Source organism: Zootoca vivipara, chromosome 10 (genome assembly GCF_963506605.1).
Source record: "Zootoca vivipara chromosome 10, rZooViv1.1, whole genome shotgun sequence".
Classification (NCBI taxonomy): domain Eukaryota; kingdom Metazoa; phylum Chordata; class Lepidosauria; order Squamata; family Lacertidae; genus Zootoca; species Zootoca vivipara.
Genome location: NC_083285.1, coordinates 61,415,471 through 61,428,041, shown reverse-complemented (window position 1 = coordinate 61,428,041; position 12,571 = coordinate 61,415,471). Strand labels below are relative to the sequence as shown.

Below are 12,571 nucleotides of genomic sequence, written 5' to 3'. Positions count from 1 at the left end.
GGAAGCTTGGAGTAGGATACAGTGGAAGCTCGGGTTGCGAACGTGATCCATGCAGGAGGCATGTTCGCAACCTGGAGCATTCGCAACCCGCAGTGCCGCATCTGCGCATGTGCAGGTTGCAATTCGGGGCTTCTGCGCATGCGCAAAGCACGATTTACTGGTAGCACTTCTGCACATGTGCGAGCGCCGAAACCTGGAAGTAACACATTCCAGGACTTCCGGGTTTGGCACGGTGCGCAACCTGAAAATGTGCAGCCTGAAGCAACCGTAACCTGAGGTATGACTGTATTGCTAAAAAGGACACAGGAAGATGGTAGAAAGCGAGGATATTAGGATAATATGAGCCTTAGGCCAATGGCCCACCTAGAGCAGCATCCTGTGGCAAGCCAGGTGTCTGTAGAAACCTGCAAGCAGGATGTGAGCTCAACAGCATTCCCCCTACCCCTGTGGTCTCCAACAACTGGAATTCAGAAACCCTCAATGCCTTTGACTGTGTAGGCACAGGGCCGTCTCAAGCACGCCGGGCACCCTGGCGCCGTGGTGCGGAGATCGCTCCGGTGCCCCCGCTCCGTTCCTTGCTGCGACTGGTGGGCAGGCGCAGTGCGCAGCGCGGTTTCCACACGTCTCTGCCGCGCAGCGCCCCCTGCCAGGCTGGCGCCCTGGTGCCCCGCGCCACCCAGACTACCCCTAGAGCCGGCCCTGTGTAGGCAGAGCTAGCAGCTCTAAGTGTTCCATTTCCTTTCTGTAGTCTACTAGGCGGTCCAAGGACAATTGGGGGGGGGAACCTCCAGACTGTCCCTGTTTCGGAGTGGGATTCAGTCACATATCAGCAACTTCAAGTTGAGCAATGAATGCTGATATGGAGCTGTTGCGCAACAAACCGCCTTTCCCAGAAGATCAGACTTTGCAATAAGGAAAGTGATGGGAAATGCATCGGAAAACACGAGACAGCACTTGCTTTGACACAGCGTTACCCAGGAAACAGACCAGTGTGAACAAATAGTTGACGTTGTCTCATCTCCTTGCACACAAAAACGGGATGGATGCTGGCCTAGAAACTCCCACTGTTTCAAGAGGGAAACGAACAACAGCAAGGAAAGTGAAATGTTCCACCTGCTGTTGGCATTTTTGTCTCAGTGTCTGTTGCAGCTGAGGAAAGTTAAATAGAATGGCAATGCCTTTTCCCTCTAGGAAGCAAAGAAAGAGGTTTGCTATACCTTGGGAAACGCTTGGCTCTCGCTATGAGCTTGGTGTTACACAAGTAGCGAGGGATTTTTTTCTCCCACTCCGTAAGAATGTAAGAGCCTGCTAGATCATTGTACTATGTACAATCACAATAAAGTATCTATCTATCTATCTATCTATCTATCTATCTATCTATCTATCTATCTATCTATCTATCTGGTCAATGGCCACCTTACCCCATCATCCTGTTCTGACAGTGGCCAACTAGTTGCCAGTGGGAAACCCGCAAGCAGGGGCGGAGGAAGGGGTGCGGCAGGGGCGGGTCGCCCTGGCTGTCACCACTAAGGGGGGGTTACAAAATGCTGGGCGGCACTCACCGCAGGCCTGCAGCGCGCCCAAGCCACGCATCTCTCCTGGAAGTGCCATGGTGGCTTGGGCGCCCGCAGGCTCCACGCTGCCCCAAATGGTCCGCCCGTCCCCTCCCCCTCAGCTGTAGGGCAGCTGAGTGGGAGGAGGCACACAGACTCCTCAGAGGCCCCACGGAGCATCATGCCCCAGCTCGCCCTGTCCCGTGGGCAGCTGGCCCCGCCCCTGGGTCATAGCTGCCAAGTCTCCCATTTTCCCTGGGAAACCCCCGTTTTTAAAGCCGTTTCCCGCTGTCATCCCGAATGGCGAAATATCCCGTAATTCCCCCGGATTTCTTCTGGTGCCGCTCTGCCCCTGTCTGGGCACCGGAAATAAGGCAGGGCCGGCACCGGAGGTTGCTTCTACACATGTCCGGACATGCATAGAAGCGACTTCCGGTGCCGGCGCTGCTGATCCCGTATTTTTCTAACCAGGTCTTGACAGCTATGCCCTGGGTGCAGGGCACGTGCACCGCCCCAGGCGCCCAATCGGCTTGCTCTGCCGCTGCCCACAAGCAGGAATCGAGCACAATAGCACTTCCCTCTCCTGTGGCATCCAACACAACTGTGGAGGTGGAACATAGCCATGAAGCCTAGTAGCCATCAATAGCTCTCTCCTCCATCTAGGTTGGTGGCCATCATTGCCTCCTGTGGGATCGAGTTCCAAAGTTGAACTAGGTGCTGCCAAGCACTTACGCATCTGAAACAATGCCCTCTCCGATTTCACACACGTGCACAAACAGGAGGGTGAACGTCAGGATCCATCTCAGGTTGTGTCCAGGGAAGTGAAGCCACGTGTTATGATGGATCTGAACTTTTGAGCTTTGACTTCCCCATCCTGAAACATACAAGCATACGCATCAAAATATATTCCTTGGGACTCCTAAAACCGTAGAACCTTTTGGAAACAAATGACAATAAAAGCATCATGAAGGAACTTCAGACAGATTGCCTTGGTTGTATTGATTACTTCGCACAGGCATAGTGGTCTTGGAAGGTGGGGTTTTTTAATGGTAATTCCACTACAACACTTTACAGAAGCTTCTCTGTCTTTTCTTAAATTTCGCAGACTCATACAACCATAAAATGGTAGAGTTCAAAGGTGCCCCAAGAGTCATCAAGACTGTTTTTCAATGCCCATCCCATGTGCATATAAAGGTATATAGCAGGCTTCCTCAACCTTGGCCCTCCAGATGTTTTGAGACTACAATTCCCATCATCCCTGACCACTGGTCCTGCTAGCTAGGGATCATGGGAGTTGTAGGCCAAAAACATCTGGAGGAAGGCCAAAACATCTGGAGGCAGGCCAAAAACATCTGGAGGAAGCCTGGTATATAGCAACACAAAAACATTTCAGACAGGAATGTTCCAAACAACAATGCACATAACTAGCAGGTCATAAGCTCTCAGCCATATTACTTACCAATGAACAATATAGGAAAGGTGATAAATAAGAGGAAAACATGAGGTACCAAATTGAGGGCATCCAGAAAGCAGACGTTCTTTAAGAAGCCGGCGCTGATGTTATAGGCAGAAGGGTTGTCGTTGCCACAAAATGCGACTTTCATTGCTTCCACTCAGTTGCGCTGACGAGAGGGAAACAAACCAAATGTTTGTGATAACATCAGAGGAAACTTTTTGGGGTGTTTATTTATTTGTTTGTTAGCACAAACACAAACCCGTCCTTAGCAAACCCATCAGATCTTTTAAGAATTGCGGGACTAGAGGAGCCTCTACGAAGAACAGCATGAGGCCTACAGGGCTAAGGACCAAAACTTGAGCCATATCCGCACCGAACATTTAAAGCACCATTATGCCACTTTAACAGCCATGGCTTCCCACAAAGAATCTTGGGAGCTGTAGTTTGCTAAGGATGCTGAGAGGAGTTCGGACACCCTTATTCCCCTCACAAGGGGCTCAGACTGGCAAACACAGTCCAGGTATCTTCATAACAAGGCTGTAAGGTAGGATAGACTGAGAAAAAGAGGTTGTTGTTGTTGTTGTTGTTGTTGTTGTTGTTGTTGTTGTTGTTGTTGTTTGAATTTATATACCACCCCTATACTTGGAGGTCTCAAGACGGTTCACAGAATAATTTAGCGAGCTCTGAGGCTGGTACATCATCCTCTGATACCAAACCCAACACGCTCCCTGCAACCAGCAAAGACGGATTGCAGGTAGCAAACATGTGCACAAAACTACAAGAAAGAAGATTCCACCTCAACATTAGGAAGAACTTCCTGACAGTAAGAGCTGTTCGGCAGTGGAATTTGCTACCAAGGAGTGTGGTGGAGTCTCCTTCTTTGGAGGTCTTTAAGCAGAGGCTTGACAGGCATATGTCAAGAATGCTTTGATGGTGTTTCCTGCTCGGCAGGGGGTTGGACTGGATGGCCCTTGTGGTCTCTTCCAACTCTACGATTCTATGATTCTATGAATGTGCACAAAATAAAGGCATATATTATGCACATAAGGCAAAGAGTTGAGCCCTATGCTGTACTACAGTATTTCTACAGAATGTTATATTAATACATACATTTTTTTAACCATTATATACATTCGTGAATGTATCTGCTTATGTGCTGGCAACTTTAGGAAATGTTATATTAATACATACATTTTTTTAACCATTATATGCATTCTTGAATGTGTCTGCTTATGTGCTGGCGACTTTAGGAAACCTGGAATAATAATATACTGTATGTGCAGTGCTGTCTATAATAGGAACAGGGATGGGAGCCTATGGCAATTTCGGTTTCTCTCAGTTTCTCACTTTTCCAATCTTAAATTCAGTTCTCCACATCCATTTGCTATTGTTTGTTTGTTTGCTTGCTTGCTTGCTTGTCTTGTTTGTTTTAAAGAGTTGTCGTGAAAATTCATCAGCATTTTAGTGAGAATTGCTCCTAATAAACACATTTTTTGGTATTAAAATTCATCTAAGAATACATTTTTGAATGCTTTCCCCACAAATGCCTGCATTTTTATGCACACCTCATCCTTGTATTCATGCTTCTTGACCAGAGAAATGCATTGCAAAATTTGGGGAATTGCGGATTTTGAAATATGGCTGTGTTCCAGTTCAAATATTGTTCCAGAAAATGCAGATTTAGATAGGTTCACCTTTAAACGCAAACTGAATCAAATTTCAACCAGATCTCTAGCTCCAACTCACATCCACCACAGACTCTATGGCCAGAATTCTTTATCTGGGAAACGCAAATTGTTAACAGTGAGATGTTATTTAATCAGAACGCCCAAGAAATCATCATGAGTTGCTTGGGCTGTGTTGAAGAAAGCCAGACAGTATTAAGAAAATATCTTCAACATATCCCATACAACCCATGAGTTCTGATTAAATAACATCTCACAGTTAACAATTTGCATTTCCCAGATAAAGAATTATGTATGTGTTAACTGCTGGTGGCTACTTAAAAAAATAATCTTACAAGGATTGTTTAGATTTTGATATCTCGGATACTAATAACACAAACTATTTTTAACAGCTTCCCTCTCTACCCTGAACAGTATTAACCATTTATACTTAATGTGCATGTCCAAAATTGTATGGAACCTATAACACTGGGTAGTAGTATGCAACGGTAGTCTTACTCAGAGTAGACCCATTGAAGTTACTGGATATGAATAACTGCGGTTCATTAATTTCAGTGGCATTACTGTGAGTCAGATTTAGTTGAAATTGTTTTTTACCTCTTTCTCCAGAGTTTGGATTATGTGCCACAGACCTAAATGACACCGGACGTGATCCTGCCAAATTTAAGCCCTCTTCTCTCTAGCTGATTTTGGTGAGAGAAGTTAAACGTGTGCTGAATTCATTCTGATTGACTTCAACAAAATATCCAAGGCTGCAATCCTACAAACACACCCTGAAGAGAAAGCGATCCTGTACCCACCCACACCAGAGTAAGCCCCATTGAACTCAATAGGACGTAAAGTGGATCTTATTTCGAGGTGAAAATACTTCGGAATATGCTGTAAAAATCTTTAGCTGGATTGTGAGGTAAGTGTGCTAAGAAAAAGTACAGACTTATTGTCCTAGTTGTGTATAAAGGCATTAAAACAACACCATAAAGTAAGATGTGCAACTATATATTACCAGTTATATAAATAATCTTTCCCTCCTTCGTTTTTACAAAAAGCTTAAAGCAAGCACTCCGGTTTGATTATTCTATGATTCTATGCTTCTATTGCCTGCCGTCAGGTTTTGTGCATTGTAACCAGTTTCAGAAAAAGAAATCTGCTACCCAATCTAAGCGATACAAGAGAGCAAAAGTGATCTCTAGGTAGGAACCGGTAAACAAAATGTTAAAACAGCTCCCAGTGTCAAACTCCAGAGAAGTAGAGAAGGGGTTTGGGGCTGGGGAGGGGAGAGAGGACTCTGTTCCAAGGAAGAGCAGGGAAAAGTTTAGGAGCGGACAGCATTTCCAATCGCAGATCAAACCCAGTTGTAAAATTACTTACCTTCCCAAAGAAACATACGCACACACTTCGCACAGAATGCCGAGCCACACTTCTCCAGGTGGGACCAGGGATCACGCAGGCGGAGGAGATCTGCTCCGCTGGAGGAAGCAGACACAAGCAAGACTCGGAGTGGCTTATTTTTAGGCTGGTGATGGGGAGGTCAGCTGCTGCCTCCTATCGGGTTTCCAAAGTGAAGAGATTCTTCTTGCGTCTTTCTCACACGGGCACTGTGGCGGGAAGGAAACTAGGGAAGAGACGAGCGAGCTTAAAAGAATCACACTTTATAATGGGTTTTTATCCTGCAAATCCCCCTTTTCTCTGCACTGAAGGGTACCCAAGGGAGAGGGATGGGAGAACCTGCTAATTTTGGTTTTTCTCGGTTTCTCATTTAAATTCAGTTCCCCACATTTCTTCCATCGTTTTGTGATTTTATATATATTAAAAAGTCCTCATGAAAATTCACCAGAATTTTCTTGGACCTCTCTCCTTATAGAGACATCTTTGCATGCAATTCTGCCCAATATACACATTTTTGCAAAGCAATTTCCCCTTCTACCATGCACTTATATATCCTATTTCCCCCAGTGCGTGCATCTTTATGCACACTTTACCCTAATGTGTGCATTCTTGTACGCATTACTTGGCCAGAGAAATGCATTACAAAATTCAGGATAGTGTAGGCTTTTATGGATCGCTGCTTTTCAGCTCACATGCTGTTTCAGAATGAGCGGATAATGTAGGTTCACCTACAGATGCAAACTGAATCGGGTTTCTCCCCATAGCTGCCAAGTTCTCCCTTTTTTTAAGGGAAATTCCCTTATGCTGAATAGGCTTCCTCGCGAGAAAAGGGAAAACTTGGCAGCTATGTTTCTCCCCCAGCTGTACCAAAAGCAGCTAAATCATAATAATTAGGAGTCTTTCAGAACTTCATTTCCAAGGATGATGCACTAGTTCCCCCTTTTGGTAAAGCACTTTGTCCCTTTCAAATCTTCCTGACTGGAAAGCCCCAAAATGCTGCTGTTGCTGTTATTAAACAACATTTAAATAATAAATGATAATATTTAAAAAGCAGGGAAACAGGGAAGCAAACCAGCAAAAAACAAACAAACCCAACAACCAATTAAACCCAAGTCAGAACCTGGTAATAGCAGCTTAAAGCGATGGCACAACTGTGGCATGTAACTCTGTAGGAGAATAGACAAGCCCCACCCCTTATAGCAGGCATAGGCAAACTTGGCCCTCCAGATGTTTTGGGACTACAATTCCCATCATCCCTGACCACCGGTCCTGTTAGCTAGGGATCATGGGAGTTGTAGTCCCAAAACATCTAGAGGGCCAAGTTTGCCTATGCCTGCCTTATAGCAGGGGTGATGAGCACTTTCTTTAAGCTCATGGGCCGCATTCCCTTCTGGGCCACCTTTCAAGGGCCACTTGTCAGTGGTGGGTGGGGCCAGAAGCAAAAGTGGGTGGGGCAACTCATGTACATTTGACCTTTGTACAGTAGGCTGGTTTCTGTGCCCATTCACATGCCCCCTCTTTGTCCACCGTCCAGGCAAGCAAGAGGCATTATCGTAATTCAAGGACACATTCCAGCTAGGAGAAACACTCAAGGAGGGTGCAAGGCAGGACCAGTGTCATGTGAACTGGCTGGATCCACAGGTGGGAGGCATCAGCTGGGGAACCCCAATGGGAAGGTTTTCGGGTTTTGGTTTTTTAAAAAGATGGCATTGCCACAGATTGAACCCAATGCCTTTTTTGCATATAAAGTCGTCTGCTGTGGTTACTTCATAGTTTAAACTGTATAGTAAGCATGTTTGATCCATTTCCCTTTTTATGTTATGAAATATACACATAACACCTCATATTTTAATCATTTCTGACATCCTCTTCTATTTTAAACAATAACCATTATTGCAACTGCATATTTTTGCACTAAACTGGTGTCATTTTTTCAGGAATATAATTAAAGTTATATATTAAAAAATTAGTCAATTTTGGCCAAAAGGAATGGTTTCCCCCCCCTGCACCTCATATCTACTTATGTATGCCGCTAAGTAGCTGTAAGTTGGTGCTACACTGGAGAAACCCCATAATTTTTAGCACCTTGTGAAAACGGTGCTGCAATTGCCTAGCTACTGTGCTGTTTTCTGCGTGCTCCCTAACTTTATTCTTTACACGGCTCGCGTAATGGAGCTCAAATAACCTTGGAGACCCCTTTTCTCAGAGCGCCTCTAGCACATGGGAAATGCGATCGGCGTCAGAGTGCCTGGTGCCTGTGTAATTGTCATGAGCTCTCCGCAAATGCGCTGCATTGCCTGAATCGTTTTGTGTGACGTTCATGCTACAGCAAACCTTCCAAGTTGGGAATTACAATCCCATCCCTCTCTACTCCCCCCCCCTTGCACTTTCTTCCCTGCCATCCCCATTCGCCTATTGAAAAGGGCTTACCGGGATCTATTGCAGCAATCTGAGGATCCCAAGTGGACACAGATATAGCTCTCTGCAGCATGAGGTTTATGGAGCAAGACACGCTGCCTTCTGCTGCCGGCTCAGAGCATGCAGACGGGGAGAGCAGAGAACAACCAAAGCCGTCATGTAAGCGCTTCCGAAGACAATGCTGTTCCCATTAATGTGCAAGCTTTATGCTTCAGCCATCTGACCTACTCCAGGGGTGAGATGAGGGCACTCTCCTTCTCTGGCTTAAAAATAAAGCAAAATAAAATGCTCTCTGTGGAGCTGGAGCAGATTAGGACACATCTGCATAGCTGGATTTCTATAGGTACACTAGACACGCTATCGGTTTCCTGGTTTGCACGCACATCTAAATGGATTGTGTGCATATGTGTTTCTTCTTTAAGAGTTTTCAATGCAAATAGCATTCGCTGTTATTTGTATACTGCCCGGCATACAGATATGTTGCAAGATGCTTCGCAATAGGAAAATTACAGGCAAATAAGACCACGCAAAATATGGTCTGAAGCTCAACATCAAAAAAAACCAAGATCATGGCCACTGGTCCCATCACCTCCTGGCAAATAGAAGGGGAAGAAATGGAGGCAGTGAGTGATTTTACTTTCTTGGGCTCCTTGATCACTGCAGATGGTGACAGCAGTCACGAAATTAAAAGACGCCTGCTTCTTGGGAGAAAAGCAATGACAAACCTAGACAGCATCTTAAAAAGCAGAGATATCACCTTGCCGACAAAGGTCCGTATAGTTAAAGCTATGGTTTTCCCAGTAGTGATGTATGCAAGTGAGAGCTGGACCATAAAGAAGGCTGATCGCCAAAGAATTGATGCTTTTGAATTATGGTGCTGGAGGAGACTTTGAATCCCCGTGATGGGGTGAGCTCCTGTTGCTCTGTCCCAGCTCCTGCCAACCTAGGTTCAAAAGCACGCCAGCGCAAGTAGATAAATAGGTACCGCTCTGGTGGGAAGGTGAATGGCGTTTCCATGCGCTCTGGTTTCAGTCGCAGTGTTCCGTTGCGCCAGAAGTGGTTTAGTCATGCTGGCCACATGACCCAGAAAGCTGTCTGTGGACAAACGCCGGCTCCCTCGGCCTGAAAGCGAGAAGAGTGCCACAACCCCATAGTCGCCTTTGACTGGACTTAACCGTCCAGGGGTCCTTTACTTTTTTACCTATACCTCTTTTTACAAATGGAATGATATAATTCAAATGAACTCAACAAAACACAAAATAAAATGAGAGGCTAGAGGAATCGGCACAAACCAGTATGATTGGAAGTCTAAAAAGCTTGGGAGAGCTGGTGGTGAGATTCTACGCCTAAAAGGTGCCCCATCTACAAATGGGGGCACTACAACCCCGAAGAATCATAATCACTAGGATCATACAGTTGGATGGGTCACAAGGGTCATCTAGTCAAAAACCCTGCAATGCAGGAAAATTTGCCCACACCCTGACATTAAGAGTCTCATGCTCTGCCATGTGAGCAGTCTCTCCCAATTTGTCACCCACTAGAACTCAATTAGCAGGGACACCCAGGGAAGGGCTTCTGATGACACCCTTATGTTATAGCTGGGAGGTAGCCTCTGGCCTGTAGACCAGGCTGGCAATATTTGTCCATTTATGGCCAGCCACAGCCACCTGACGTTCACCTGATGTCAGGTGCAGGGCACATAAAGCTAAGGAACATCTGGGAGCACACAAACGCATTCCAAATTGTCGCTTCGCAGCGGGGCTTGTGCTTGGCTCTGCTTAAATTTAGTGCCAAATGCACACTCCACCAAGATTGGTTCCACTAGAGTGATAGAATGTGGTTTCTCAGTGAGAACCATTGTTTGTTGAGGGGCGGAGAAGGTAAAATACTTCTTCCCCTCTCACTGAACTCCCTACCATGAATACCTTGGCGGCATTTTGAAGAAGAGAGAAAGGAAATGCCCACCACTGACACAGGTCCCTGGAAGACTGCACAGAACAGGATGCCGCCTTCGAGACTAAGGTTCCTTGCTCTTTTACAGGGCTCGTCCCAAAGTTGTGTAACTTTACCATATCCCTCATCCTGTGAGATCATTTGGATAATATTTCCCTTATTACAACATCTGAATCCCATTAAGATAGAAGCAGACTGGCCAAATGGTCAACTCTTGTCTTCAAGAAAACCAATTACATGACACAGTCGTGTGTAATAGTGCATCACCAGGACTAAAAAGATAATTTACAAGGAAAATTCCTGGAAATGGTTCTTATATTTCCCCAAGAGATAAAGGGTGGGAAGAGATCTCCCAGTTCTGATTGCTGCACTCGGCACATCCAGCTGAAAGTGAGTTCTGCTTCTTCTCTGCATTCATGATTTACATTTGTAAAGGGACCCCTGACCGTTAGGTCCAGTCGCAAACAACTCTGTGGTTGTGCGTTCACCTTGCTCTATAGGCCAAGGGAGCCGGCGTTTGTCCGCAGACAGCTTCCAGGTCATGTGGCCAGCATGACTAAGCCGCTTCTGGCTAATCAGAGCAGCACACAAAAATGCCGTATACCTTCATGCCGGAGCAGTACCTATTTATCTGTTTGCACTTTGATGTGCTTTTGAACTGCTAGGTGGGCAGGAGCTGAGACTGAACGACAGAGATTCAGAGCCAGTTTTCCCTTCCAATTTGCTCCCTTTTTGCCTCCCTGAGGAGAAAGTGAGAGCTGCCTATGGAGTTAATGGGGAAATCCATGATTTAGCACAGCTTTAGGTGGAGGACATCAGCCTGATTCTCTTTCCAGCCCACCCCACCCCAGGGTATCCTGAGAGATGGACTCCCATTCCCTGCCCTCAAGCCTTGGGGCACAAGAGGAGATTCTTTTAAACATCAAGCACAGACTTCACATGGACCTTGCAGATGGGGAGCAACCCAATATAGGGTGCACCAAGACTTCCCTAATGGGTGAATTCAAAGACCAACATTTTGCGAGACCAACACCCTTAAGGAACTGATGGCAAGAAGCCCCTCAGGCCTTGAGATTCCAGAGAGAAAGGAAGAGGAATGTAGGAATCTGCCTTCCATCTTGGTAGCTCTCCAAGGTTTCAGGCAGAGGCCATTCCCACCCTTACCCAGAGTTGTCAAGGATTGAACCCGGGACAGTAACAGAGATGTGGTGCCACTGAGCTGCTATGCTCCTTCTCCGTAAGAGAGAGAAGCAAGCTCCCCCCCTGCCCACTTGTGGCCAGGCTGCACTCTGCAGGACTTGAAAATTTACTGCAGGAATGACAGCTCTGAGAGGATAAAGCTCCACTGCTAACTGCATTATTAGCATTAGGTGAGAGCATCACACAAGCTGCGTTGCAGTGAGATACAGGAGATTAAAGGCACTTCCTCTCTTCCTTTAGACTAGGGCAGTGATGGGGAACCTGTGGAGATCCAGACGTTGATGGACCACAGCTCCCATCATTCTTGACCGCCGACCATGCTTGCTAGAGCTGATGAGAGCTAGAGTCCAACAGCATCAGAAAGGCACAGGTTCCGCATCCCCGGACAAAGATAAACCCTGCTGCAGGCCTGTATTAGGTGCTTTCATATAATCATAGAGTTGGAAGAGACCACAAGGGCCATCCAGTCCAACCCCCTGCCAAGCAGGAAACACCATCAAAGCATTCCTGACATAAGGCTGTCAAGCCTCTGCTTAAAGATCTCAAAAGAAGGAGACTCCACCACACTCATTGGTAGCAAATTCCACTGAGGAATAGCTCTTACTGTCTACACCTAATGTTTAGGTGAAATCTTCTTTCTTGTAGCTTGAATCCATTGCTCAGTGTCCGCTTCTCTGGAGCAGCACAAAACAACCTTTCTCCCTCCTCTATATGACATCCTTTTATATATTTGAACATGGCTATCATATCACCCCTTAACCTTCTCTTCTCCAGGCTAAACATACCCAGCTCCCTAAGCCGTTCCTCATAAGGCATCGTTTCCAGGCCTTTGACCATTTTGGTTGCCCTCCTCTGGACACGCTCCAGCTTGTCAGTATCCTTATTGAACTGTGGTGCCCAGACCTGGACACTGTACTCCA

The 12,571-nt window shown here is 46.2% G+C and overlaps 1 protein-coding gene across 6 annotated transcripts in view; it reads right to left on the bottom strand.

Moving 5' to 3' along the window:
- Positions 1 to 8,650, bottom strand: part of ABCC9 (ATP binding cassette subfamily C member 9) — an 85,346-nt gene extending 76,696 nt beyond the window's left edge. For 3 of the 6 annotated variants that reach the window (XM_035127133.2, XM_035127136.2, XM_035127138.2), the window contains exons 1-4: positions 8,511 to 8,650; positions 6,063 to 6,306; positions 3,013 to 3,175; positions 2,286 to 2,427 (exon numbers count right to left, since the gene is read on the bottom strand). In XM_035127133.2, the coding sequence (XP_034983024.1) occupies positions 2,286 to 2,427; positions 3,013 to 3,157 (287 nt within the window). In that variant the 5' untranslated portion in view covers positions 3,158 to 3,175; positions 6,063 to 6,306; positions 8,511 to 8,650. The remainder of the gene's footprint in view (positions 1 to 2,285; positions 2,428 to 3,012; positions 3,176 to 6,062; positions 6,307 to 8,510) is intronic. The other 3 variants (XM_035127134.2, XM_035127137.2, XM_060279190.1) reach the window with 1 other exon arrangement.
- Between the last annotated feature and the right edge of the window lie 3,921 nt (positions 8,651 to 12,571).